Source organism: Lepidochelys kempii, chromosome 7 (genome assembly GCF_965140265.1).
Source record: "Lepidochelys kempii isolate rLepKem1 chromosome 7, rLepKem1.hap2, whole genome shotgun sequence".
NCBI classification, from domain to species: Eukaryota; Metazoa; Chordata; order Testudines; family Cheloniidae; genus Lepidochelys; species Lepidochelys kempii.
In genome coordinates, this window is record NC_133262.1 from 45,904,802 (window position 1) to 45,931,744 (window position 26,943).

Consider the following 26,943-nt stretch of genomic DNA (forward strand, 5'->3'; position numbering starts at 1 on the left):
AAGGAAAAGAACTTGGAAGAGTGTAGCAATGATACCTGGTTACACCTTCCATAGAAGTACCACATTTTGTCTCTCTCAAGCACTCAGGAAGGTCTCTGATCTCATATGTCCCAATAACATTACATACAAAACCTACATGTGACAGAATGTGAGTTGCCTAAGGCTGATTTCCCATTCTGTGCACTTTGGAAGTATGGCCACATGGGGCAAATGGATGAGGTATTATTTTATATACTCAATGCTTAACTAATTGGTGGTGTCATTCAGCTCTTCAGCTGGAAGCAGTTAAGAGAGGCAGGAGGAAACAGAAGGGAGGGGGAATGCTGGAAGAAAGGGCCAGAGAAGCCAAAGATCTCAGAGAGGTCAGATCTCTCTCTCCCTCTCCTGCCTTGTGCCTTGTTAGAAGTTAAAGGCTTGGGGAAAAGCCTTATGCTGTGAGGAACAAGCATGTATAAAGCACATTATAATTACAGCACTAGGTATTGAACTTATCACTGGTGTGCATGAGGACTGTCTGCAGTACAAATCCAGGGTGAGGGAATCCCGCCCTATGACACTACGTTAAATGAATGTTAAGGTTGCAAAGAAAAGCACATGAAAGTTAGAAAATGTCATTGTTACAATTGCCCGTGCAATCTTATTTTGACTCCATTGCATATGTGCATTATTATAGTCTTGCCCAACGTGATATAGAACCTAAGAACAGCCATACTGGGTGAGACCAGTGGTCCATCTAGCCCAGTATCCTGTCTTCTGACAGTGGCCAGTGCCAGGTGCTTCAGAGGGAATGAACAGAACAGGCAATCATCAAGTGATCCATCCCCTGTCACCCATTCCCTGCATCTGGCATGGCAAACAGGCTAGGGACACCATCCCTGCTCATCCTGGGTAATAGCTATTGATGGACCTATTCTCCATGGACATATCTAGTTCTTTTTTGATTCCTGTTACAGTCACGACCTTCACAACATCCTCTGGCAAAGAGTTCCACAGGTTGACTGTGTGTTGTGTGAAGAAATACTTCCTTTTGTTTATTTTAAACCTGCTGCCTATTAATTTCATTTGGTGACCCCTAGTTCTTGTGTTATGAGATGGAGTAAATAACACTTCCTTATTTACTTTCTCCACACCAGTTTTGTTGCCCTTTTCTGTACCTTTTCCAATTCCAATATATCCAATATATAGAAAGTACATGGCAGAGCTTGGGATAGAATCCAACTTTCCTGGATCCCATTTCAGTGCTTGAAACACAAGGAAACATCTTTTCAACCCTAGTGCTTAAAATTTGGTAGTTATAATCAACTAAAAACAGGGGCTTTTCATGGTGTTAGGCAACTTTAATTATGGGCATCTCTACAGCTCTACCTAAAACACCAGTACAAAATGGATATAGCAAATGTGTCTATGTGTGCTGTGGCTAACAGCAGGGAACATTTCTGTTCAGCCACAGGCAAATAGCCCAGCAGGAACAGGCACCTCTGAATGTCCCCTTAAGAAAAGCACCCTATTTCAACCAGGTGACCATGAATGATATCACTCTCCTGAGGATAACACACAGAGATAAAGAACGGATGTTGTTTGAACGCCAGCAAACATACACTGCAATGCTTTGTTCTGCAATGATTCCTAACTACATGTTACTGGCCTGGTGTGGTAAAGTGTCCTGCCATGGTGGACGGAATAAGGCTGCCCTCCCCAGAAACCTTTTGCAAAGGCTTTGGGAGTACATCCAAGAGAGCTTTATGTAGATGTCCCTGGAGGACTTCCGCTCCATCCCCAGATACATTAACAGACTTTTGAAGTAGCTGCACTGGCCGCGAATGCCAGGGCAAATTAATCATTAAACACGCTTGCTTTTAAACCATGTATACAATTTAAAAAGGTACACTCACCAGAGGTCCCTTCTCCACCTGGCGGGTCCGGGAGGCAGCCTTGGGTGGGTTCAGGGGTACTGGCTCCAGGTCCAGGGTGAGAAACAGTTCCTGGCTGTCGGGAAAACCAGTTTCTCTGTTTGCTTGCTGTGAGCTATCTACAACCTCCTCCTTATCATCTTCCTCGTCCCCAAAACCTGCTTCCATGTTGCCTCCCTCTCCATTGACGGAGTCAAAGCACACGGCTGGGGTAGTGGTGGCTGAACCCCCTAAAATGGCATGCAGCTCATCATAGAAGCAGCATGTTTGGGGCTCTGACCCGGAGCAGCCGTTTGCCTCTCTGGTTTTCTGGTAGGCTTGCCTCAGCTCCTTAGGTTTCACACGGCACTGCTTCGGGTCCCTGTTATGACCTCTGTCCTTCATGCCCAGGGAGATTTTGACAAATGTTTTGGCATTTCGAAAACTGGAATGGAGTTCTGATAGCACGGATTCCTCTCCCTATACAGCGATCAGATCCCGTACCTCCCGTTTGGTCCATGCTCGAGCTCTTTTGCGATTCTGGGACTCCATCATGGTCACCACTGCTGATGAGCTCTGCATGGTCACCTCTGCTGATGAGCTCTGCACTCACCTGCAGCTTGCCACGAGGGCCAAAAAGGAAATGAGATTCAAAAGTTCGCGGGCCTTTTCCTGTCTACCTGCCAGTCCATCTGAGTTGAGAGTGCTGTCCAGAGCGGTCACAATGGAGCACTCTGGGATAGCTCCCGGAGGCCAATACTGTCGAATTGCGTCCACACTACCCCAAATTCGACCCGGCAAGGCCGATTTCAGCGCTAATCCCCTTATCGGGGGTGGAATAAAGAAATCGATTTTAAGAGCCCTTTAAGTTGAAAAAAAGAGCTTTGTCATGTGGACGGGTGCAGGGTTAAATCGATTTAACGCTGCTAAATTCAACCTCAACTCCTAGTGTAGACCAGGGCTAAGAGTGATTGGATTTGTGGCTGCATTTGAGTGCAATTAACAGGAGCTCAGTGAGTGCATTCTGGTTGTTTATATTTTGGAAATACAAGGGGATCTTTTTGTGGAGAGGAAAAGTCTGTCAGTGCTTTTGCTTATTGTGTTATGTGTATATCAAGATGTATAAAGGTTACCTAAAATGGAAGTTTCCTTGCTTTGGCAGGTGTTTCACTTAAGTAACCTTAATTCTGATCAAAGTTTTTGTTTATAGGACTATAGTTAGAGAACTGAAATATAGTTTTCATGGGACTCAGGGCTTTAGAAGGTCAGACTCCCTTTTTACATTGTTCAAAAGTTCCAAAAAAGATCATAAAAGATCCAAATACTCTCTGTCCAGGTGGATTCATGACTTCAGTAAAGAGGCATACCTGACTACAGGGATTCCATGGATCATGACCCTTAGGAATTGTAGCTCACTCAGCAAAAGGGATGGCAGTTTCCTGATTTGAAGAGGAAGTTAGCTAAGCAGCCATTTAGAATTCAGTCCATAATTTTTCCTGACAGTACTACTGGATGGGTGGGAACGCTTCCATGCTGGCAGCATTCTGATCACCAGTCCTGGATACCATATTCCAACATAGTAAAAACTATTTTTTGTCTTTTTGTCAGCAGGTTTTTATGGGCCTTGCTGTGGATAATTATTAAAATGCTAGACAGAGATCTTTAGTGCCAGGTCAGGGAGCATCAAGCTTTTTGTCCCTTACCTGCAAATTTCATTTTGACAAAAGACTTTCCCAATCCACAGTGTCACATCTGGTGGTTCTGTGACAAATCCTGGATGATGTGGGGGTCAGGGGTGTTTGTGTGTCTATATATTTATTTGGGTTTAGTTTAATAAAAAAAAAGCAATCTATCATTTAGCTAAGAAGCCATTCAGATGACTTCTTTGGGGTGGTCTTGTTGCTGAGCAGTTGTTCAGTGGGAAGGATCAATCTACTTATGTGTGGGAGGACAGTGGAACAGCCCATTAGTTCTGGGTTAGAGGAGCTTCTTGCAAAAATATAATGTAGAGGTAAGGAACAAAATGTCCTTCTACAGTCTATGTTAAATGCAGCTTTCACACATAGCCCATTCCGCCTGTATCTCTTGTGATTAATGCTAACAGTATGCAAATATCTTTCCTAGGGTAATGTATTAGCTTCAAGGTCTAACAATTTAATTGCCCAGCTGGTTTTAGAAAAGGAGAGCTCAATAAAAAAAATCATCATGTTTTTCTTACAGAATGGAAAGATCCCAAATAAGTGTAGAGGCTTTATAGATCTAAAGATTGTGTCAGCCTTCTTTTACCAATCTGGAAATTCTACAACTGAGCAGCATTAACTCTAGGATTGATTACAAGATGCAGAGATGAAAGGAACTGCTTCAAATTACCAGGGCCTCAAAGCCTTGTTCTGTTTGCTGTATCATTTTTCCTAATTTAACTTACAGTAATGGAGCATTCTTCTAATGTAATCCAAACATGAATACCACACTGAAGGCTCAGACTATGGCAGATTTTTTCCCAAGGTAACCGCTCAGTATTTATTTTTAGACTAGATTACGCTGCTTCTGCCCACACTTGCCTGGGCATAGAGGGCTATGGCTGCAGTGTGACCAGTATGGTTTTGCTGCATGGAAGAGGAGAATTCAGTGAGTCAGCTCTTTAGGGGCTACCTGAACTTCTTATGAAGAATGGAGATTTGGGGTCCGGCGATTTGGGGCACAGCCATTCCCTTCCATGAAAGACGGTGTAGTGTTTGAAGGTGCTCTCCAAGTGTGGCATGGAAGATTCCTTCACCATGCTGGGTCCCTGCAGACCTTATCAGTGCATTATTCAGTGTGTGGGATGAGAATAAGATTTGCGCCTCTGTGCACAATTGAGGGAGTTTCCAGGTTTCTCTCCTGTCTTTAAAGATCCAGACAAAAAATGAAAAAAAGATAAAAGGCTGAAATATCTGGGAAATTGTTTTGCCAAGTAGCATAACAAGATTTTTTACCAGCTTAAAACTAAACAAGATTCACCCAACAGAGATTTCTATGTGTATTTACAAGTTAGATGGGTTTAGCTGACTATATTAGACAGAAGCAACTATATCTTCTTTTTAAAAACATCTTCTGGAAGAGTCACTCCTTTCATGACAGGTATCTAAGCAGCATCTTTCTAAAATATATGGCCCTGTTATAAATCATGTTTTCAAATACATAGGCCTCAAATATCTATGGCAGTGAGATTTGCAAGGCTATCCTTACACAATAAACCATGGCTTGAAGCCTTGGCTTACCCCTTTACTTCACTTGTTACAAACACAATGTAAGTAGATGTAGTTGTTTTTATCTTTTGTTCAGTGGCAGTGCTCCATCACTTTACAGCTGAAATACTAGCAGACTTCCTTAAGCATGGGGTGAAAAAAGTCAGCACATTGTTTCTGGGAGTGTCTTGTAATTGGAATTTTCTGGACTTCACTGCAAAATTTTGTCAAATGAAAAAGGGGACAAATTTTTGGGGTGGATATAGAAGAGATGCTGGATCCTATCCTGATTCCAATCAAATCATGCTGACATTTCACCATTGACTTCAGATGATTCAACCCTTTATCTAGATTCATTTTTGAAAACGACAATACATTAATTTTGCTTGCAAAAAAGAGATTCTGCATTTCAGGACAAAACCTGTTGCTCCTACTCTGTCAGCTTGGTTAAAAGAATTTAAAACATATTTGGACCTGCTGTGGATTAGTTTGCATCTTTAATGGGACAAAAGAGGAAACTAGATTACTCGTAACATATGTCTTACTTCCAGTAGTTACTCTAAACAGTTGCTTCAGTCCACGTTCCAAGTTTAATCTTGGACGCTGAGTTGTGGATTCCTATGTTTGATGGCATCCATATTATAGATAGATATAAAGTTAAACATTGTAAATAATTAATAGTAATAGTTAATAACTAAGTAGTTAAATCTTTTTAAGATGTTTTCATAACTTTATCATTTATAACTTTTATTTTTGATGTAATAAAACAAAAATTTAAAAATATATAGATTTTTGCCTGTTATTATGTATGAAGAAGACTTGTTCCAATTAAACAGCAAGGAAAGCAAAGAGAATGGTTTAGGAATTTTAGTGGTTTTCGTGCCTGTTTGTTTTGCAGAACAAGGAGTATGTATGTCGAGGCCATGACTACGAAAGGCTGGAGACCTTCCAACAAAGAATGCTGAGTGAGTTCCCACAAGCCATTGCAATGCAGCACCCAAACCACCCAGATGACACCATTTTGCAGTGTGATGCTCAGTGTATCCTTTCATAAGGCAGCCTAATGTTAATCAAACTGTTGTAGGATACAAAGGGTATAGGGAAAAGAAAACTGTTTCATTTTAGAAATTCTTGGTTCATATCTGGCTTTAGTGATAGGTGTCATGATTTTCATCATCTCCAACTTGTGTTTAGTGGATATTTATCTACATCATTGCACACCAGTTGGACATAATTGTCATTTTTGCTTAGGGAATACTTCAGGTCATGGCTGATGTACATTCTCAGGACTGTGTGGGAAGATGTGCCCCGTGCCCAGTCTGGTCCATGCTTTATTCTAACCGTTACTGACACTCGCTCCCTTATTGAACATTACATTTCACCAGACATCCACCTGGCTACCTTCTGCAATTCCACAAGAGAGAACCATGCAATTAGATTCATGCCTATTCTCGACATACTTTCCATTTTGTTTGTTTTTCACTTCACCTTCCTTGTACACTGCACGTTCCTTTCCATTCAGACTGTCTGCTCTTTTATGCAGTACATCAGACTTCATCCCATTGATACTAATCTGCATTGTGAATTTAAATGCAGACAACAAAAGTAACAGTATGCATCCGATGAAGTGAGCTGTAGCTCACGAAAGCTTATGCTCAAATACATTGGTTAGTCTCTAAGATGCCACAAGTACTCCTTTTCTTTTTGCGAATACAGACTAAGACGGCTGTTACTCTGAAACAAAAATAATGTTGCTGTGCAGTGTCTGAGGACTGGCCCACATGGCATTTGTCTGAGAGTGTGAACATTTTAGGTGAGATGGGAGGGGAAGATTGCCCGCTAACTCCTATTTCACCAGTTAGCATAATGAACAGTACTTTGACTTTACTGACTAATAGCCTCAAGTTAAATTTACCAGGAGTAGAATGGTCAGTATTTCCCATTCCCACTGCTGCCTTCCATCCCTGACAGAACCCAGTTTTTCCTTGCTGTGTGATGCTGAACCACCAAATAACAAGGGTTTGTTTTGGGTTGTGACAGTTTGGGTTTTCTTTGCTTTGCTTTCTCATGCCTTTTCTACACACAAGTTGGACGAGTTTAATTAAATCGGTTTCTAAACTGATTTTGTTAAATCAGTACAACCTGTGCATGTAGACAAAGCCTAAGTTAAGGCCAGATTTTCGAAGGTATTTAGGTGCTGAAAGATGCAGCCTAGATGCCTAGTGGGATTTACAGAAGTGCCTAAGCAAGTTAGACACCTAACTTCCTTTATCATCAATGAGAATCAACTGCTTAGGCACTTTAGCAAATCCCATTAGGTGCATATTCAGTTGCCTAAATATATTTGACAACCTGGCCTGAAGTTCCTACAGCACTCTAGTCCCCTAGCTCTGGAGATGCTAGCCCAATGAGTTGCTGCTACCTTTGAAGCAGCAGTGAAAAGGAGAGGTGTGTAATGGAAGGAAAAGGGAAGCATGGATTTCACACTTTCTCCATCGTTTTTCTTTTGGTAACATGTGACATCCCTAAGGGAGTCATGTTTTGTCTCATTGTTTTCTTATTTGATGCCTCCGTGTGTTTCTTTGACTCCTCGTTTTGCAGATTTACAGATATATGCAGTGACTCCCATCCCAGACAATATTGATGTCCTACAAATGGAACGTGTGCCTGATCGTATAAAGAGCTTTTATCGCGTCAACAACATCAGGAAATTCCGCTATGATAGGCCTTTCCACAAAGGTCCAAAGGACAAAGAGAATGAATTTAAGGTAGGAGCACTCAGTAATAGTAACTAAATTTTAATATTTCCAGGGCAGGTAGTAGTGTCTTCCTCTTCTGCATTTGTACAGCGCATCACACGATGGGGCCTTAATCCTAAATTGGTGCCGCAAGATGTTGTTTTAATTCAAATAAAATGCAGGACTGTTGAGCCCAGTGGTTGCACACCTGGCATAAGTAAAGCCTACTCTGTTTAAAAGGTACTTGTGGCAGTGCCATGGAGAGGGATTCTGAAGCAATAGGGGTTGTTTGGTTGATTGACATATTACCCAAAATGATCTCTTAGTTCCCAGCTAATTGATAGCAGACCTAGGGTCTGAGGTCTAGAAACTAACTGAAAGGTTTGGTGCATTGCTTTAAAGCACACTGAGTTTTTTTCTTTGTGTTTAAATGTAAAGCAGACTTCAGTTTCATGTTACATTCCATTGTGAAAAACATAATGTCTGCTCAGAGTATTAATGCACTCTTCTGTTCAGCTACTCCTGAACAACTGCAGTGAGAATAAGAGTGTTCAGATTCTGAGTCACTGGGTCCCCCACTTACTGTATTCTTTGCAGAGCTTGTGGATTGAACGTACCACTCTGACACTGACTCACAGTTTACCTGGGATCTCTCGGTGGTTTGAAGTGGAGAGAAGAGAGCTGGTAACATTTCTTATACTTGTAATTGGGATATGAATGGATAGTTTCTTCAGAATGAAGGATGGACAATTTAAAGCCTCTTGGCTGGGTCTAGCAGTTGAAAAAAATTCATGCTTCACTGGTGGATATTGCAGAATCCATTCCCTCAGCTAAAATACTTGCTAAACATAACAAGAGGAGCAGTGTGAAGGGAACAGAGCAGTCAGAGTAAATGACAGTGAGGTGTGATTCTGAATCTTGATAGCATCTTCAGTCAGTTATTCAGAGACATGTGACAGCTATTGTAACTGCTAAGATGAGTGCGCAGTGAGGTGAACTGAGATGTATTGCTGACACACAGGAAAACTGTTGTGAAAAGCCATCATAACAAAATGGCTAGCTAGTCTGCAAATCAGAAAAAATTTGAATGCTCATCAGCAGTAGTAGGAATTGGTTTCATAGTAAGGAAGGGAACGTGGTAGCAATGAGGTATCCGTGGCATTGAACTATTCTTTGTTGCCTTGTAGGTCGAGGTAAGCCCTTTGGAAAATGCCATTCAAGTTGTTGAGAACAAAAACCAGGAACTGAGGACATTGATAAGCCAGTATCAGCACAAGCAAATGCATGGCAACATTAACCTGCTCAGCATGTGTCTGAATGGAGTGATTGATGCAGCAGTGAATGGTGGCATAGCACGGTACCAGGAGGTAAGTAGGGACTGTACCTCTGAGTTTAGTATCAACCTATTAGCAGCTCTTTCCCAGAAGCATTTCTCCTGCTGTGTTGAAAATAGCATGACATAATAATAAGTCAAATATAAGAAATTACCCCTATGTGCCCAGTTTTCATACTTGTGATCTAAACAGGATGCTGAAATCCCATGTTTAGTTGTTTATATATCAGCACTTGGACAAGTAAATCCTGTTGTATGTAGCTAAGTGTTGATATGAATGTCCAGATATGGGTTCTGGATGTCCTGTTTAGATGGCACAGTTGAAAACGCAGCTTCTCAAGTGTAAATTCTGATTGACACGGCACAGCTGATCTTGCATGTACAATAGTGAAGCAGGCAGTTCATGTACTGCTATACTGTAAACACGTTTTCCAAAGCAGGCAGTGGGACTCGCTCTCTGTGCTGATGGAGACTGAATGTGATGAGGTTCCTGCTGAGGGAAAGTTGCTGGCTGGCACTTCCAAAGAGTTGTCTTTGCCAGACAGTGTCCAGTATAGTCTTAGTCCTAAGGGGACCTAATGTTCTGCTTCCTTCGCCAGGAGTTAGTTAAAGATGTATGTTGCAAAAGGGAGCTACAGGGACACATACTGAAAAATGATGATGCTGGTCCACATTTTTGGGTTGTGTGTGCCCTGCAGAGAAGCACAGAAAAAGCTCTTCATCCCTTACATTATTTACTCCTTTAGTCACTTATTTCCTACAGTTTCTTGAGATACTTAAATGAAAGAAGCTATATAAAATTCAAGTAATGGGCTTAATGACAGTGCTCTGCACTGTCATGTGGGGAGATTTGATTAGATTCATGATCCTTTGGGGCTGGGAGAGAATACCTTATGCTACTCAATAGTGATCCCTTTGACTAACTGAGGAGCAGAATTTTCTAGGCAGCTAAAATTGTGGTACTGTAGCTTCATCTAGGTCCCAAAATACTAGAAAAGATCAGTTAAATGGAATTTTCAGTTTGCTAAGTGTACTTGGGTCCCCTAGGATTTCTGTTCCTTCTTTTCTCCCTCTTTGACATATGGACATAATCAGTGGTGAGCTGGAGCCGGTTCGCACCGGTTCGCGTGAACCGGTTGTTAAATTTTGAAGCAGTTTTAGAACCGGTTGTTAAACCGCTTCCCTGCAGGGGGCGCTGAGGCTTTGATGGGCTCCGGCCGGGAAGTGATGTAATTCCTCCTCCGGCTGCCAGGGGAGCTGCGCTGTGGGAGCCATGTGGGCTGCCGCCTGGCCTTAGGCATGAGCCCTGTTGCTGCTGCTGCTCCCCTGGCCCTGGTGCTCCCGCTGCTGCCTGGTGGTCCCCGGCTGCTCTGCCGGGCCTGGGCTGCGTCCTGCTGCTTGGGCTGCTCCTAGCCACTCTCCCCATGAGCACCCACCACCCTGCCCGCAGCCAGCCCCTGCCCTGCCTCCAGCCAGCCCCGCACGCCCTGCCCGCAGCCAGCCCCTGCCGCACCCCCTGCCCTGCCTGCAGCCAGCCCCCATCTCCAGCCACCCCCGCACTCCCTGCCTCCAGCCACCCCCTGTCCTGCCTCCAGCCACCCGTCTCCAGCCACCCCCACACCCCCTGCCTGCAGCCAGCCCCTGCCCTGCCCACAGCCAGCCTCTGTCTCCAGGCACCCCCGCACCCCCTGCCCTGCCTCCAGCCACCCCAGCACCCTCTGCCCTGCCCTGCCCGTACCAGCCCCTGTCTCCAGCCACCCCTGCACCCCCTGCCTGCAGCCAGCCCCTGCTGCACTCCCTGCCCTGCCCGCAGCCAGCCCCTGTCTCCAGCCAGCCCTGCACCCCCCTGCCCTGCCTGCAGCCAGCCCCTACCTCCAGTCAGCCCCTGCCCTGTCTCCAGCCAACCCCACACCCTCCCGTCTCCAGCCAGCTCCGCACCCCCTGCCCTGTCCACAGCCAGCCCTGCACCCCCTGCCTCCAGCTAGCCCTGCCCCACGCCCTTGTCTGCAGCTGGCCTCACGTCCGCTGGAGCCCTGCAGTTCCCAGGGCAGTAACCCTTCACACCTGCTTCAATGAGGGGGGCAGGGAGCAGCTGGGACCCACACATGTGCATGACCAGACAGCAAGTGTGAAAAATCAGGACAGGGGGTGGGGGGTAATAGCAACCTATATAAGAAAAAGACCCCAAAATCGGGACTGTCCCTATAAAATCGGGACATCTGGTCACCCTAGCACACCCCCAGGGAGTGGCAGGGACCCACACTTGGGAAACAGAGCTCATTTCTAGTTCAGGCCCATCTTTTTAGAAAAGAACTTTAGGCAGGGTTAACATACATCCGTATTTTCCCAGACAGGTCAGGCTTTTTGGTTCTTAAATCACTGTCCGGGAGGAATTTTTAAAATTTACGTATACGTAAATACGGACGTATGGTAACCCTGTTGGTACAAAAAATACATACTGGGGCACATCCCTTAAATCAGAACTTTTTATAGGGAACCAGTTGTTAAGATTTTGACAGCTCATCACTGGACATAATAAATTGTTTCCTAATAAGGAGATGATTTGTCTTTTTCCCACAGGCCTTTTTTGATAAAGATTATATCACCAAGCACCCTGGAGATGCAGAAAAAATCACACAGCTCAAGGAGCTCATGCAGGAACAGGTACTGCTGTGCTTTTAACAATGAAGGAAGAATGCTGTGATAGTGTGTGGATTCCTCAGCAATCACTTTGCAAACCCAGAGCTAAATAATTCATTCAGAAGCAAAGAAACACAGGAGCTTTGCAGTGTATTTAAAGCATAGGGAAGTGAGAAGGCCAATGAATTAATAATGCACTAGCCTTTCACCTGAGTTGAAGCCTAATTTAAATAACAAATTAAATGAGTATGGCTTCTCCTTTTATTAAGCAATGGATGTCTTTCTACATTACAAAACTACTCATCATTTTAGGATAGTTAGCAACTTCTTCTCAGTGGAGTCTCAGGATAGACATAGTAAGGGTGGTACAGATCATAACTGAAATATGTTTGCAGAGCCATGTGGGAAAGCATATACAGAGCCTACTTGCACTATCCCTGACTCTGTCCAGTGTTCTCAGTGTCTCACTTGCACAAACATATAAAATCTCACCAGATAGGTTGTAAATCAGTGATGTGATGAGAAAGAAAAATCATGTCACTGTTAAATTAATGATTGGCAAAATATTTATCCCCTCCCATAACACAAGAACTAGGGGGTCACCAAATGAAATTAATAAGCAGCAAATTAAAAGCATACAAAAGGAAGTACTTCTTCACACAATGAACAATCCACCTGTGGAACTCATTGCCAGGGGATGTTGTGAAGGGTTCAAAAAATAATTAAATAAGCTCATGGAGGATAAGTCCATCAATGGCTATTAGCCGAGATGGTCTGGGATGCAACCCCATGCTCTGGGTATCCTAAGCCTCTAACTGCCAGCAGCTGGGAGTGGACAACAGGGGTTGGATCAGTCAGTGATTGCCCTATTCTGTTCATAACCTCTGAAGCATCTGGCATTGGCCACTGTTGGAAGACACGGTACTAGGCTAGATACACCATTGGTCTGACCTGGTATGGTCATTCTTAAGCTATATTCAAAAAGTCTGTCCAAGTCTGAATGGAGTTTTGGGGATTATTCAGCAGAGGTAGCATGGACTTTGAGGGTCATTTAATCCCTGTGTGTATCTCAGATTTTCCATCTGCAAAATAAGGATAATGCTTATTTTACCAATTCTCAGGGGGAGTCGTGAGGATCAATTAGATATTACTTGTACATGATGTAAACTATATAAATGCTAAGTATTATTATTAAGTATTACTGTGCTCTCTCATCTGAGAGTTTATATAATGCTACTCACTATTATATTCATGACCTTTAAAAATGGGACCTTTATGAATAAATAATGAGCAATAGAGAGCCGACAGTTAATAGTGTACATTGCAGCTTTGCCACTATTCAGATTAATTGTAGAAAATCCCCCTACAAATCTCCATTAGCAACTTTGATCCCTTATCTGACATTATGTGAAGATATGGACAAAGGGAATTTCCTGTGTCACAAAGAACTAACTGAGTGAGGACTCAACACTGTCTGCAGAGTGAATCAATTTTGTCATTTTTTACTGTTCTCTCTTGCAACTGTAAATCCAACATGTCACAAACGTGGTTGTCTCACACTTAAAATGTATGTTAAACACATACTTGTCAGCTTTCTTATGTTTACTAATTTTCAGCAATCTTGCAAATGAACAAGAGACTCTTTTACAGATCTCTCTCACTCGCTGACCAAACTAGAGGACAAATTATGTAGTGTCTTCTAGGCTGAATGAAGATGTTCTTGATTCATGATGTTATAATTCCTTTTTTTTTTTAATAGGTCCATGTTCTTGGAGTGGGTCTGGCAGTACATGAGAAATTTGTACATCCAGAGATGCGTCCTCTACATAAGAAACTGATTGATCAGTTCCAAATGATGCGATCTAGTCTGTACCATGTAAGCTAATCACCCCCACCACCACTTCCGGGTCGTTGTCAGTAGTTCAGAGCCATGCTAAAAATTAATTCAGTTGCAATGAGATGCACACAGGAACTGGACAAAAGTAGTGTATATTAAACCTATGGGATTGTCTAACTCTTACAAGAAACCTTGTTTCCAGTGCAAAAATTAAAGCCCAAAAAGATTTGCAAACTGAGCCCTTAATACAGTCCCTGGGATTTTTCAAGGTCCCTCTCCTGTAATTTATATCACTGGTGATGTGGGAGAAGGTCTGTGAAGCTGAATACTCACACTGTCTTACATAACGTAGGGCAAAATTTTGCCCTTATCATGGGGTGCTGTGCCAGGGGTGGGGAGAAAGATGACTAGACAGTACTAGTTGCCCATCTCACAAAACAACCATCCTGTTGCAACCTGTTGAATGCAGCATAGGTGCCACCCAGATGCGGGGCTGGACACATTCCCTGGTTGGCAGATCATACTCAGCAATTAGCTCTGCAGACCAGGATGTTGATGGGATATGCCTTCTAGTCATCTTTTGTGGGAGAAGTCCTTTCCTGCTCCGTGCACTGGGGGATGGAAGTCTTCTCACCAGACAAGGACAGAAGTAGAAGGCAGAGGATCAGTCCCATAGTCAGAATGCCCTTATCTCCTGTAGGCTTTTTAGCCTGACAAGTCCTATCATTAGTCCAGTGCTGCAATGGTGGGAGAGCTAATGTAAACAGGGCACCAACAGCTGCTGATGTTTTTACCTCCATAGAAATTTGCTCAGAGTAGATAATTGGCAGTCACAGTTTCACATATATGCATCATATTTTATGTGTGTTTTATTCTACAACAATAGAAAGAACAAATAGGGCCTTCCACTTAAAATGTGCTTTAGGAAATTTCAGGGTTAATCTCCAGTGTTGAAATAGTGGGGCCTGTTTAGTGTGTTGTTTAACCAAGTGTACATGAGTTGATTTGCATTTAGTTTTGTTGGAAGATTTAAAAAGAGCTTGACTCTTGGAACTGCTCCTGAAGTCATTACTTTGTTAGCACATTTACTACTCAGCTGTCCTTAGTGAGGGGAGACATGTCCATTGCATGTAATTATCACTTCTTAAAATTCACTAGCAAAGGAATCCATGGTTATTTAAGAAGATAGAGACCAAAAGTTAGCTTCAAAGCAGTGGACGTGTTATTCCTTGACTTTAGCAAAGCTTTTGATATGGTCTCCCACAATACTCTGCCAGCAAGTTAAAGAAGTATGGGCTGGATGAATGGACTATAAGGTGGATAGAAAGCTGGCTAGATCGTAGGGCTCAACGGGTAGTGATCAATGGCTCCATGTCTAGTTGGCAGCCGGTATCAAGTGGAGTGCCCCAAGGGTCGGTCCTGGGGCCGGTTTTGTTCAATATCTTTGTTAATGATCTGGAGGATGGCGTGGACTGCACCCTCAGCAAGTTTGCGGATGACACTAAACTGGGAGGAGTGGTAGATATGCTGGAGGGTAGGGATAGGATACAGAGGGACCTAGACAAATGAGAGGATTGGGCCAAAAGAAATCTGATGAGGTTCAACAAAAACAAGTGCAGAGACCTGCACTTAGGACGGAAGAATCTCGTGCACTGCTACAGACTAGGGACTGAATGGCTGGGCAAGAAGGATGTGGAAAAATTGGAAAGAGTCCAGCGGAGGGTAACAAAAATGATTAGGGGACTGGAACACATGAGTTATGAGGAGAGGCTTAGGGAACTGGGATTGTTTAGTCTGCAGAAGAGAAGAATGAGGGGGGATTTGATAGCTGCTTTCAAGTACCTGAAAGGGGGTTCCAAAGAGGATGGATCTAGACTGTTCTCAGTGGTAGCAGATGACAGAACGAGGAGTAATGGTCTCAAGTTGCTGTGGGGGAGGTTTAGGTTTGGATATTAGGAAAAACTTTTTCACGAGGAGGGTGGTGAAGCTCTGGAATGGGTTACCTAGGGAGGTGGTGGAATCTCCTTTCTTAGAGGTTTTTAAGGTCAGGCTTGACAAATCCCTGGCTGGGATGATTTAGTTGGGGAGTGGTCCTGCTTTGAGCAGGGGATTGGACTAGATGACCTCCTGAGGTCCCTTCCAACCCTGATATTCTATGATTCTATGATTCAATAGCACATAATAAATAGGTATGAGATGCTTATGTGTTGTCACTCAGAAGAGTTGTGTGATCAGAAGCTTTTTCATGCCAATTTGTTTGAAAGCTTAATAAGAAGTTAATTATACAAAAAGCGCACTGTGCTGCCTCTCAGTTACTAGTGTCTCAAGATTTGGCTGCAGCTGTGGAACCAAACACTCAGAATTAGAAAGGTTAACGCTGTGTAAGATAAAGCTCATTTAGAAGACTGCTCCTGTTCTGTTTGAAGAAATCTGATCTCATAGTAGTTTCATGGTCATCTCCTCCCTATGGCCAATTTATCCCCTCTACATCCCACCCTAATCCTCAGTATCCTGAGGCACATCACTGAAAAGACAACACCTGTTGGGGGGGGAGGGAAGAGGAGAGGAGAAATAGAACAGTCATAGAACAATCATTAGTGTCTTGGTAAGTGCTGACTGTCTGGTTAATGTTGTGGGGTTTTTTTAATCAGTGGTTCGTGCAGAGTCAATGAACCCAAGACAAGTCTAAATTTCTCTGCTTCTCAGATTGTTGTTAATGTTGTCAGACATCATAGAGGAGCCATAGACTCCACTATCACTAAGAGTGATGTCGACTTGACCCTTTATGCTGTTTTATTCTTCAGTGCTTTGGGACAGCTTCTTGAGGTGTTTGGGTCAAATGGATCTTAAGAAATGGCAGACCACTTATCTATTCACAGTACAGTGTCATTTTCACAGATACCTTGACTCCTTCATAAACATTTTAAAAAAACAAAGAAGGGGCAGCTTTCAAAGATTTAAGAAAACATTTTGAATTACATATGGTAGCATTTAACGTTATATGCTGAAAGGCAAATCCACATTTTCTAAGTGCTATGTGAGGATGGCCACAAATGAGGCCTCCAGAATTCTACAATATGGCCCACCTTTAATATGGAGATGTGGTCCCCATAGACTACAGCTCCCAACCTGCAGTTCCCCATCTTTGTACAAGTGGCTGGGCCACACTACATGCTGGTATTTGTATTCTCTGCATGCCATATCTTCATATTAAAAATGAAGGCAGTCACAATCTGGTCCATTGTATGCCTAAACTTCCAGCAAATTGTTGAGGTGGTGCCTGGGAATTGTTGGTATCAAGCTAATTAGGTTGGGAGTGAAGGGGTCTGAAAGCTCTTGGGCTAATTGCAAAACCATAATAGCTCTGTGAAGAACATAGTCACAGATGTATCACTTTTGATGAAAAGGGAAAGCTTATTTCCCTTTTCCCATGATCAAGCCCAAAATTTCTGAAGTAAATACGTGATTTTGTGTTTCCTATGTAGGAGTTGCCTGGTTTGGATAAGTTGAGTCCAGCCTGTTCTGGTAGCAGCACCCCACGCAGCAGTGTTCTTGTGTCACACAGCCCTATGAGTCCAGAGAGCATCAAGCTGGTGCATCGACACAGGTACCTGTTTTTCTGCTGTAATCTCTAGAATTTCTAACAGTTTAAGCAGAAAGTTCTAAATGTACCATCCTGTGCTGGCATGAGTTCTCAAAACTCCATGGAAGGGCAGAGAGGGATTTTAATAAAGTTTATGGGCCCAAATAAGCCTAGCCTCATAGGTGGCTAGAAGTACTGTGGAGGCAATAACATCAGCCTTTGTAGAAAAGTGTCCCTTTTGTTTGTCTGCAATGACCACTGATGTTTGATTCAGAGTCATCACTGGAAAGCTTTGAAGTGAAGCCATCTGTTCCCTCTCATGTCTAGGTTGGAAGCTGTGTTGCACTGAGAAGCCAGGGATTTAATAGAGATCTTAAGCGCTTGTTAGCTGGAAGCTGACATGTAGCGACTCCACCGCAATGTTTATACAAACAGATAAAATATCCTTAACTGTCACTTAGATTTTTCTTATAGCCCAAAATTCACGATGACTTTGAAAGTCCAAACTTTTAATATTTCTGACATGTAAATGAGGGATTGGCAGCCTGCTCAGGTTAAATAAAACACATATTTTGACAACCAAAAAAAAAAAGTCTTGTTGCTTATTTTTGGAATTGAACTCAAACTGAATCTTTGTTTAAGATTCTAAAGATGTTCAGATTGTTGTGTTTACAATTCTGATTTCCAGCCTAGACTAGAATCAAAATACAATAAGAGAAGCTTTCAAGGTATTAGATCAGAATGGTATAAAATAACACAGGCCAATTTTCAGATTTAAGAGGCTTATAAGGTTTAGATAAGCATCTGAACTTCTTGATTCTGATTCAGACTGAGCACCCATTCCTAACGCCAACCCTAGCACTGATGATAGCAGGACTTCAGGATACAAACAAATATTTTTAGCCTCTATAAAATGTGCTGTTAGTTGAAAAGAGTTATCGCCTCACAAGACAGAACAACAAACACAAAAATGGTACAGGAGTTGTGAAGTCTTAGTTGCTATTCTCTGCTTTTTCCTTTTGAAGAGTTAGACCATGTAGCTGATTTTAAAGCTTTTTTCAGTAGAACAGGGTGCAGCAACTCACTCTCAGGTGCGTAAATCCAAGAAGTTAAATTGTGTGGTAGAATTCCACAGTCTGGCACTCAGTCAAAGTGATGGCACTTTTCTCAAAAGTCATCAACTTGTAAAGAGCTTCCATGTTGTCGGTGTGATTTAGCAAGATTCTACTGTGTATATTGTGTGTGTGATTCAGAGTAAGAGAGGAATATATCAACGTAATTTTACATCATGAGAGATCAAAGTGCAGCCTGCAGGCCATTTGGGCCATAGAGTTCTACATTCAGCTGCAGTTGCCTTCAATTCTAATACATATGTGTCAACCAAGGAGACTACAGACTACACAGGAAATGCTCCATCTTGATCTGAGTAACCTCTGCTGCAGCTCAATGAAACATTCCTGGGAGCTGTCTCCACAGGTTGCATCTCAGCATTAAAAATGAGAGTGGTTTCAGTCTGCTCTGTTTGAGGCAAATTAGGTGTAGCACTCAGCTTCCTGGAAGGATGCCAGCTTGGCCCCAGATTGAAGTTTGAATGACCTTGTTTTATATTGTCAATGTGTATGTAACTGAAATGTAATAGTATTGGTTTCTTATTGCATTTGCCATGAAAATGTAAGGGATGGGCATATTTGCGTAAGCATTTATGGCCTGATTTTTCAAAGGTTTTCAACACAAAAGTCTCTGGGACTTGCAGGTATTCAGCACCTTTGAAGATCAGGCCTCACTACTTAAAACTAAGATTTGGAAAAGAATATTGTCTAACCTTTGCACCCTGTTTTTCCTCTGTCTCCATATTTGTTTTAGCCCATTGAACTTGCTGGGTTCAGTCCGACACTCGTCATCCTCTCTTTCCTCCCATACTTCTAGTGAAACAGGAAACCTGGTTGTCCTAACAGACAGTTCTGTAGGGGAAACCGCTGAGGACATGTACCACATGCAGGTATAGCTGCCATACAACATCAAGGACCTATTGCTAGGAATATAATTGAACATGCCCCATAGGCTGTACTTAGGACAATAATTATTTACATGTACAATAGCCATACTTAGACCTCTTCTGTCTTAGATTTATCTATAGCTATGAATTGAAAAGATATAGCAGTAATCCCATGGAGTCTGACCTGGTGTAGAGATCAGTATCTCCTAAAGATTGATAGAAATGCCATGGAGGCAAAGATTGCTCCCAGTGATTTCTTTCTAAGGTAAATATGATTAACTCTTCTATGGGTTTCAGAGTAACAGCTGTGTTAGTCTGTCTTTGCAAAAAGAAAAGGAGTACTTGTGGCACCTTAGAGACTAACCAATTTATTTGAGCATGAGCTTTCGTGAGCTACAGCTCACTTCATCGGATGCATACCGTGGAAACTGCAGTAGACATTATATACACACAGAGACCATGAAACAATACCCCCTCCCACCCCACTGTCCTGCTGGTAATAGCTTATCTAAAGTGATCATCAAGTTGGGCCATTTCCAGCACAAATCCAGGTTTTCTATAGGTGTAAATTAAAAGTTCCTAGTGCAGCCTAAGAACAGAGCAAAGTAAAGGTCATCTTTATAAGGGGTGTGTTATCACCTAGTGAGCAGAATAGTTAGTTTTTCTTATTGAGATGCTTATCTTACTAAGTAATGTCTCTTTCAATCCATGACAATCAATCTGAGAGGCCGAAATGGGTCCCACAGCCCAATGACTGTACAGTGTTAATAGTGAGTTTTATTGTAACTATTTCCTAGACAGAGGTCATATTCCCTACACATTTGATGATCTGAGGCAGGTGAATATATAATGCACCAGTCTGCTCAGTTTTCTGTCTTGCTGATTTCTCTGCCTCCTGCAGCTTGTTTACCCTAACTCCACGTACCAAGGCTCAGTCACCAACATCTCTGTTTTATCCTCATCCCAGGCCAGTCCTTCCACTTCAAGCCTGAGTTCTACCCACTCTGCACCATCGCAGATGATTAACTCTGCCCCTCCCAGTGCACGAGGTAAGAATGGAGAGACTTTGAGTGAAGAGTTCAGGAACCCAAATGGCCCTGACTCTTGTCCTATCAGTTTATAGATTGTGCTGCTGAGATGCTTGAAATATACAGTAATTTTACTATTTTACTTTTGGAATTAGGGATTGTTTTTTCAACAGTGACTTCTTCTGAAATGTTTTGTGTAACCGCCAAAGTGGTCTCAGTCATCTTTTCAACAAAATTTGGTGGAGTGTATATCTTTGGTACTTGCTGACTTCAGGCAGTTTAATTATGTAATGGTTTTGAATGTGCTTCCACACAATTGAGCCAACCACTTGCATCACAGACACTGTAAGGGAAAGGATGCCATACTGCCCTATGGCAAACAATCTGCTGAAGGCTGTAAATAGTTATTTGTTACAATACTTGCAAGAAGTGGAACATCAGGAAAAGGCAAAGTTCAGTCTTGTGTCTTTAAGGAAATTAGGCCATTCTAAAGAAGTTGTGAGATGGGTTAACATTCATGTATACAATGAAGGTTGAAGGGCTTGGAATGAGAGATACCAGAATTAAAAGAGAACTTTCATGCTGGATCATACTTGAAGACAAGAAGAAAAAAAACACAAAATACTTTACCTCTTAATGTTTTGTTTTCCTTTACCTCTTAGGGTAACTACGCTTAGTGCAGTGAATCCCCTTTTCCCCAGGCCTCAGAACTGCAGTGGAGTCACTCCATGTCTGCTACTGCAGCCTCAGAGCTTTAGTAACCTCCATTCAGATTGTTTCCTTCCCCTTTTGTGGGAGCTCTGTTGCATGTCCACCTGCCCCCACCCCAGCCACTACTACATCTCCCTCCACAGGCTCATGCAGAAGGCCTCTATAGTACAGGCTGTAGAGCTTGGCTCCACTTGCTCAGATCTTGTTCCTTTTCCCCACACAAAAGAATTCCACTGGCTGCACTGTGGCCAGTGGTCTCTGTAAACACAAAAGAGGGAGCAGAATTTGTTTCTTCTTAACTAGAATAAGAGCTTTTTTCTTCTCAGTGCAGCCTGTCTTTGTGCATGATCCTACAATGAAGTATAAATCACAGTCTGTTGCTATATCAGAAATGCAGCAGGATGATTTAGCAGAAGGATCAGGTGAATAGAAAGCTGAGGAATGGGATTACTTATGTCAATAAAAATAGCTTTGTTAATTATCAAGAGCTGGAGGAAAATAATGACAACCAAATAATAAAGTAATTAGAATAAAGGTGACATAGCAGGGAAAGGAAGGTGGAACTGAATATGGTCCTGTCATGTCAAGAAGGCTCTGTAAATGAACCTGCCCAGCTAGTTCTATGAGGCCTGAATCTTTTGAGGGAACAGTGTGAGATTCTGGTGCTTGCAGCATTTCAAGCTATTTTCCAGTTCAGAAATCTGGTATTCACAGCCCCAGGCTTTGCCAGTCATTCTGAGCTGTCTGACTTCCCAGCATCACCAACTGCCCCTTCAGGTTTCAGCTATGGTCTCTGCTGTTGCTTAGGAACCAAAGTGATGAACAATATAAAAGGATGTCTGGCTGATGCTTAAGTCGACAGCACCTCCCACAGATGAGAACTAGATAACTCTACTGACTACAAATAACAAAACAGCAAGAGAAACAGTGATTTTCAAGTTGCAGTGGGAGAGGTTTAGATTGAATATTAGGAAAAACTTTTTCACTAAGAGGGTGGTGAAACACTGGAATGCGTTACCTAGGGAGGTGGTAGAATCTCCTTCCTTAGAGGTTTTTAAGGTCAGGCTTGACAAAGCCCTGGCTGGGATGATTTAACTGGGAATTGGTCCTGCTTCAAGCAGGGGGTTGGACTAGATGACCTTCTGGGGTCCCTTCCAACCCTGATATTCTATGATTCTATGATTTTAAAAGTGTATTATTTGAAGGGACATTTTTGGATATTATTTATTTTATTTTGTTTTACTTGCCATTCTTACTAGTACATTTTGATAAGTTCAAGATAAAACATTTCTTCCCTGCCAGTTTTGTCCATTTTCAGTTAGGCATAAAGAAGTGTTTACCTCCACAGTCTAATGAATTATTATGAAAGTCCTAGATCTTTTCCATACTTCACAATTTGCAAGTTTCTAATCTGGTTATTATGAAAGCTCCATTTAGAGTGAAATTGTTCAGCAGAAAAAACAACTTCACTATATAAAAGTTCCACTGTGTTAAAATTAACATGGCTTTGGTTTCTTTGTTTGACTTTTTTGTTTGTTTTTGTTTTTTTTAATTGGGGGAATTTGATGCTTGTTAAAATGAGTGATGGCACTGGCTAGAGCAAATTACGATCAAACTTCACATGCAGCTCTGCCAATGCACCTCTATCCTTTTTATATTTATTTATATTCTTTTTAATTTAGTGCTGGTGAAAGGTGCTGGATTGACAACACTGGAGGCTGAAGCCCTCTATTTATCCACAGAACAGATACAGCACGGGCGGCAGCAGTGCAAGCTTCCCCACACTGCCCCCACCAATGTGCCTCATCTCTGTCCTGGAGGGACCACCTCTAGAGGTGAGAGGATAGTTCAGTCTCCATGACCCGTTCAATCCTTGGCCTTTCTGCTGAGACTGCCGACAAAGTTACCAATTGAGATGCTGCATCAGTCAGGAACTGTACTAAGGCTATCAACTCATTTCACATGACCACCTAGCATTTCTCAGATTTAACAGTTCTTATCACCTCTGGTCCTAGGTTGAACATTGGTTACTTCTGTTTCTAGTTCTAGTATTTATCAGTTGTTAAAAGTTTTCATCTCTAGGTTCACATCTTAACCTAGAAGTGAAAAACTGCATCCCATTTCCCTAATCCTTGCACCAGCTTGTCCCGTTAGCTGCAGTCCTGTCCAGCAGCATGTTTACTAACATCAGTCTGAACAGAGAGGTGGCTTTGTGAGGTGGATTAATTTCCACAGGGACCAAGAGACCATCCAAGTCACTTGCACTTAGGGTTCAACTAGAATTTGAATCCCCCAGCCCTGGAGATGGGAGAGCTAATCCCCCACTCCCAGAATGTGGCACTGTTCAGTGAAGGAGAAAAATACCAGTTGTTTGAGACTCAACAATAAGCCAAGTAAACTAAGTTATAGAAATATGTATTACTAACTTAACATTTCATTTGCAGGAAGATAGTCATCAAGAAAATAGATTGATACTGATCTTATCCACAAAGAACTGATTAAATAGTACACAGCAAACCTTACAGTGATGTTATAATGCTCATCACCTCCAGCCAGGATCCAGGGAGTTGAATCTTATAAAGAAATGTTGTAATCAAGATACAGTAAGAACTCCATTAGCTTGCAGTAGTGATAGAGAAACACATTACAAATTACTGTTATTTGCCAATTTAAAGAGGATGTTCCTCTCTGGTTTTGCCCGGCCTGACCCAACCCCTAACATAGCCTGGTGAAGCACTTCCTGTTTACCCATTGGGAAGCTCCACGTCCCAGGCCCACCAAAAGAGCAGCACTGTGTTGTAGGCAAGATCAATGAGAATTTTTGAGTTTGCATTCATTCCCCTTGAGATCAGTCAGATCAGGCACTGCTCTAATTCTAATGGGGTTAAAAGAAGATATGAGCCAAGGTTCCTTAACCAGGAATTATAACAGGGAGTCCTATAAGGAGGTATGTAATGTTGTTTTAAAAGGAATCATTTTAAAGTTGGTGTAGAGCATGTTCAATACACTCTAAAGGCAGCTCATATTGAGTACTAGCTGTGGGAGCTGTCAAGTCATTCTCAATGCTTCCTCCAAACAGCCTTCTTCTCAGGCTTAGAGAGCAAAGGTCCCAGGTTCTTACTCAGCATGGTAAAAGAGCTTCTGTACTTGGCATTTGAAGTAAATTAAAATCTTCATTAGAGCTAAAAGTTCATGTTTGGGGCTGGAAGCAAATTGTTTCAAAATACCAATAGAAGTGGGAAAATCAAGGGGAAAATCAAGAAGGATTTAGCAGGAATTTACAGATTCCTCAATTAATTGAATATGCATTGCTAAAACCAATATTTTTGTGTCAATTTTAATATTTTATTTGGTTAAAAATGTTGGAGTAAAATGAAAAGCCTCCCCAGGCCCTGACAAACCAAGTTTTGCTTTCCTATAAACAGTGTGTAAAACAATTTACACATTACATTTGCAAGGCCTACAAGCTGAAAAGCATAAGAGACCAAGGGTACCTGCAGCTGAGTTTTGTAAAGTCTGCAGGGCCACTGCATTGCAATGTTGTTCTGAAGGATATCCCTATGGCAGCTCTGGAAGCTTTTAAAAGATTTGAGTTTGAGATGCTCCTTAGCCAAGTCCAAATAACAGTCCTGATTGTTAACAGGATCTTAAATGAGCCACTCTTTCTGCACCCACAATTTTGCCAGAAAATCAGATGCTGAGACGCTATTTATAATAACATTTCTAACCACAGTTATTTGCAATTCCAAACTGAGGGCTCAAGAAGGAGGGCTGGTTTTAAAAATTAGATTCTGACACCATAAAGCAGCATAGAGCAAGGGATTTTGAAGATCATACAATGCAAGGTCTTGTGGGATTTGTGATTCTTTCTAAACTAATGGCACATATAGCTGCAATTTGCTCACATGACAAGAAAAATGAGGATCAAATGATAAATAAAAGGGAAAAAAGTTGCAATGTGGTTTGTGCTGTGATGCAGTTCTTGGCACCCCTATAAGTTCAGTATTTTTATATTTGACATGCAGAAATAGGACTATCTGTGATGTGTATGTGAGTAAAAGAGACTCAGCATAGTGTTTAAAACTGTCTTTTTAAAGATAATGTGTATAAAAACTAAGAATGTCTAAATGTATTTGTTTTATGTCTGCGGAGAAATTGTGATTGGAGTTAGATTGCAAATATTTTGCATTTACTTATGCAGTGCTGGGGTTTAGATTTATCTGGGCCTTATACCCCCTGATGAAATTGCTGCAAGTATAGGACTTCTGCACTCTGCTGGACACATTGTTCCTTCCACTGTGCTGTATATCAGTCCAAAAAGGTGCATGTTATGCTGTTGTTGGTGTAAAAGCCGCATTAACTAGAAAAAAAAATGCCTCTGCTCGTACGTTGGAGTGCTGGTAATGCACATGTGGTTGTGGAAAGGGGGCATGTCTTTCCCAAAAGCAGGCATGGCTGGGTAATGCGCTGTGTGGTGCTGCCTGTGAAGTGTGTGTTTGTGGCACAAATAATCAGTACAAGTTATAGCTCACTTCTGCAGCTTCAGAATGTTAACTTCTGCATATTATTGTGTATCCATGAGTGTGTGTGTGTATCTTTATTATCAGACACCCACAAGCCATCCCATTAATACAAATCTTTCTTGTGGCACAACCATTGTAGCTATATACATCAGCAAGCCCATTGGTGTGCAGTGTGCTCCTTGCCTAATGGTGCCTAATGTAAAAAAACAAAGTAGTTTGGTAAAAAATGCTGTGCTCCAATAAATATTTAACATGAAACACATAGACCCTCTCATAATGTAGTATCTCCTGGCAATTATCCAGATTACAAACAATTGCTGGATCACATGAGCAAATACCCTCATACTATATACCAGCATGTTGGCAAACCTCTGTTGATGTATTCTCAGAATAGCAGCATGCTGCTTCGTAAGCACAGTGATAAACAAAGTGCCCTCAAATTTCACAGAATGGTGGTTTTCAACCTCTGGTCTGTGGCCCCTGAGGGTCTGCAGACTATATCTAAGATTTCCAAGTGGACCTCACCTCCATTCAAAAATGTTTAGGGATCCACAAATGAAAAGGAGTTGAAAACCACTGTCAAAGAACATTCCATTTTTATCTGGCTAATATTAATAAAGAGGAAGCCAAGCACGGGAATCACCATTCATATGTACCATCTCTGACACACACAAGGAAAATTCCAGCATCAGTTTTATTTGTATCCCAACCTCATATCTCGTTCATACTTATTCAGTCAAAAAGTACACAGTTTTATGGCATCTGAATGCATACCTCTGATATCTTATTAGGCCAGGGAAGAGTAGGCATATTAAATCACAACCACTGCTGATTCCACACAGACAGATACACTTTTATTTTAGGGGTAAGTGGCTTGTAATGTACAGCTAGTGACTTGCTGAGTTGTACATCCTAAACCTAACAATGTGTCCATATCTTAACTATACAACAAGTGGATTATTACTGCACCTATCTACAGTCAGCTCCTAAATGGGCTCAGCACCATATCTTCCTGGAGTCCTGTAAGATCATCATCCAAATTGTTGGGGTAATTCATGAGTCCCAGGAAAAAAGGAGGACTAGATCACTGGGCCAAGCTGAGATCTTTCTGTGGTTTGTCATGTGTACGTGATTATTCTCACTTGTTTACAGGCTCTCCCTCTCTACCAGATAAGTACCGCCACACTCGGGAGCTGATGATGCTGCTACCAACCCACCGGGACCGACCAAGCAGTGCCATGTATCCTGCAGCTATCATGGAAAATGGACAGGTAATAGACTTACTATTCTTTCCTAGTACAGCAGCTGTGGCATTTGTGTATTTGTGATTAGCATATAGATCCACTGTTGTCATTTGTAATTATCTTCACTTCTTCTCTTTTTACCTTACCCTGCATCCAGAAACCACTGGCTTAACTACATTTACAGAGTGGCTCAT

At 42.1% G+C, this 26,943-nt stretch overlaps 1 protein-coding gene across 14 annotated transcripts in view; it reads left to right on the top strand.

The window, feature by feature from the left end:
• DOCK3 (dedicator of cytokinesis 3) overlaps positions 1 to 26,943 on the top strand; it is a 585,316-nt gene that overhangs the window by 544,513 nt on the left and 13,860 nt on the right. For 9 of the 14 annotated variants that reach the window (XM_073352483.1, XM_073352491.1, XM_073352485.1 and 6 more), the window contains 11 exons: positions 6,015 to 6,156; positions 7,718 to 7,884; positions 8,452 to 8,538; positions 9,042 to 9,221; positions 11,768 to 11,851; positions 13,587 to 13,703; positions 17,150 to 17,271; positions 19,111 to 19,246; positions 20,211 to 20,292; positions 22,665 to 22,817; positions 26,658 to 26,776. In XM_073352483.1, the coding sequence (XP_073208584.1) occupies positions 6,015 to 6,156; positions 7,718 to 7,884; positions 8,452 to 8,538; positions 9,042 to 9,221; positions 11,768 to 11,851; positions 13,587 to 13,703; positions 17,150 to 17,271; positions 19,111 to 19,246; positions 20,211 to 20,292; positions 22,665 to 22,817; positions 26,658 to 26,776 (1,389 nt within the window). The remainder of the gene's footprint in view (positions 1 to 6,014; positions 6,157 to 7,717; positions 7,885 to 8,451; positions 8,539 to 9,041; positions 9,222 to 11,767; positions 11,852 to 13,586; positions 13,704 to 17,149; positions 17,272 to 19,110; positions 19,247 to 20,210; positions 20,293 to 22,664; positions 22,818 to 26,657; positions 26,777 to 26,943) is intronic. The other 5 variants (XM_073352492.1, XM_073352494.1, XM_073352497.1 and 2 more) reach the window with 3 other exon arrangements.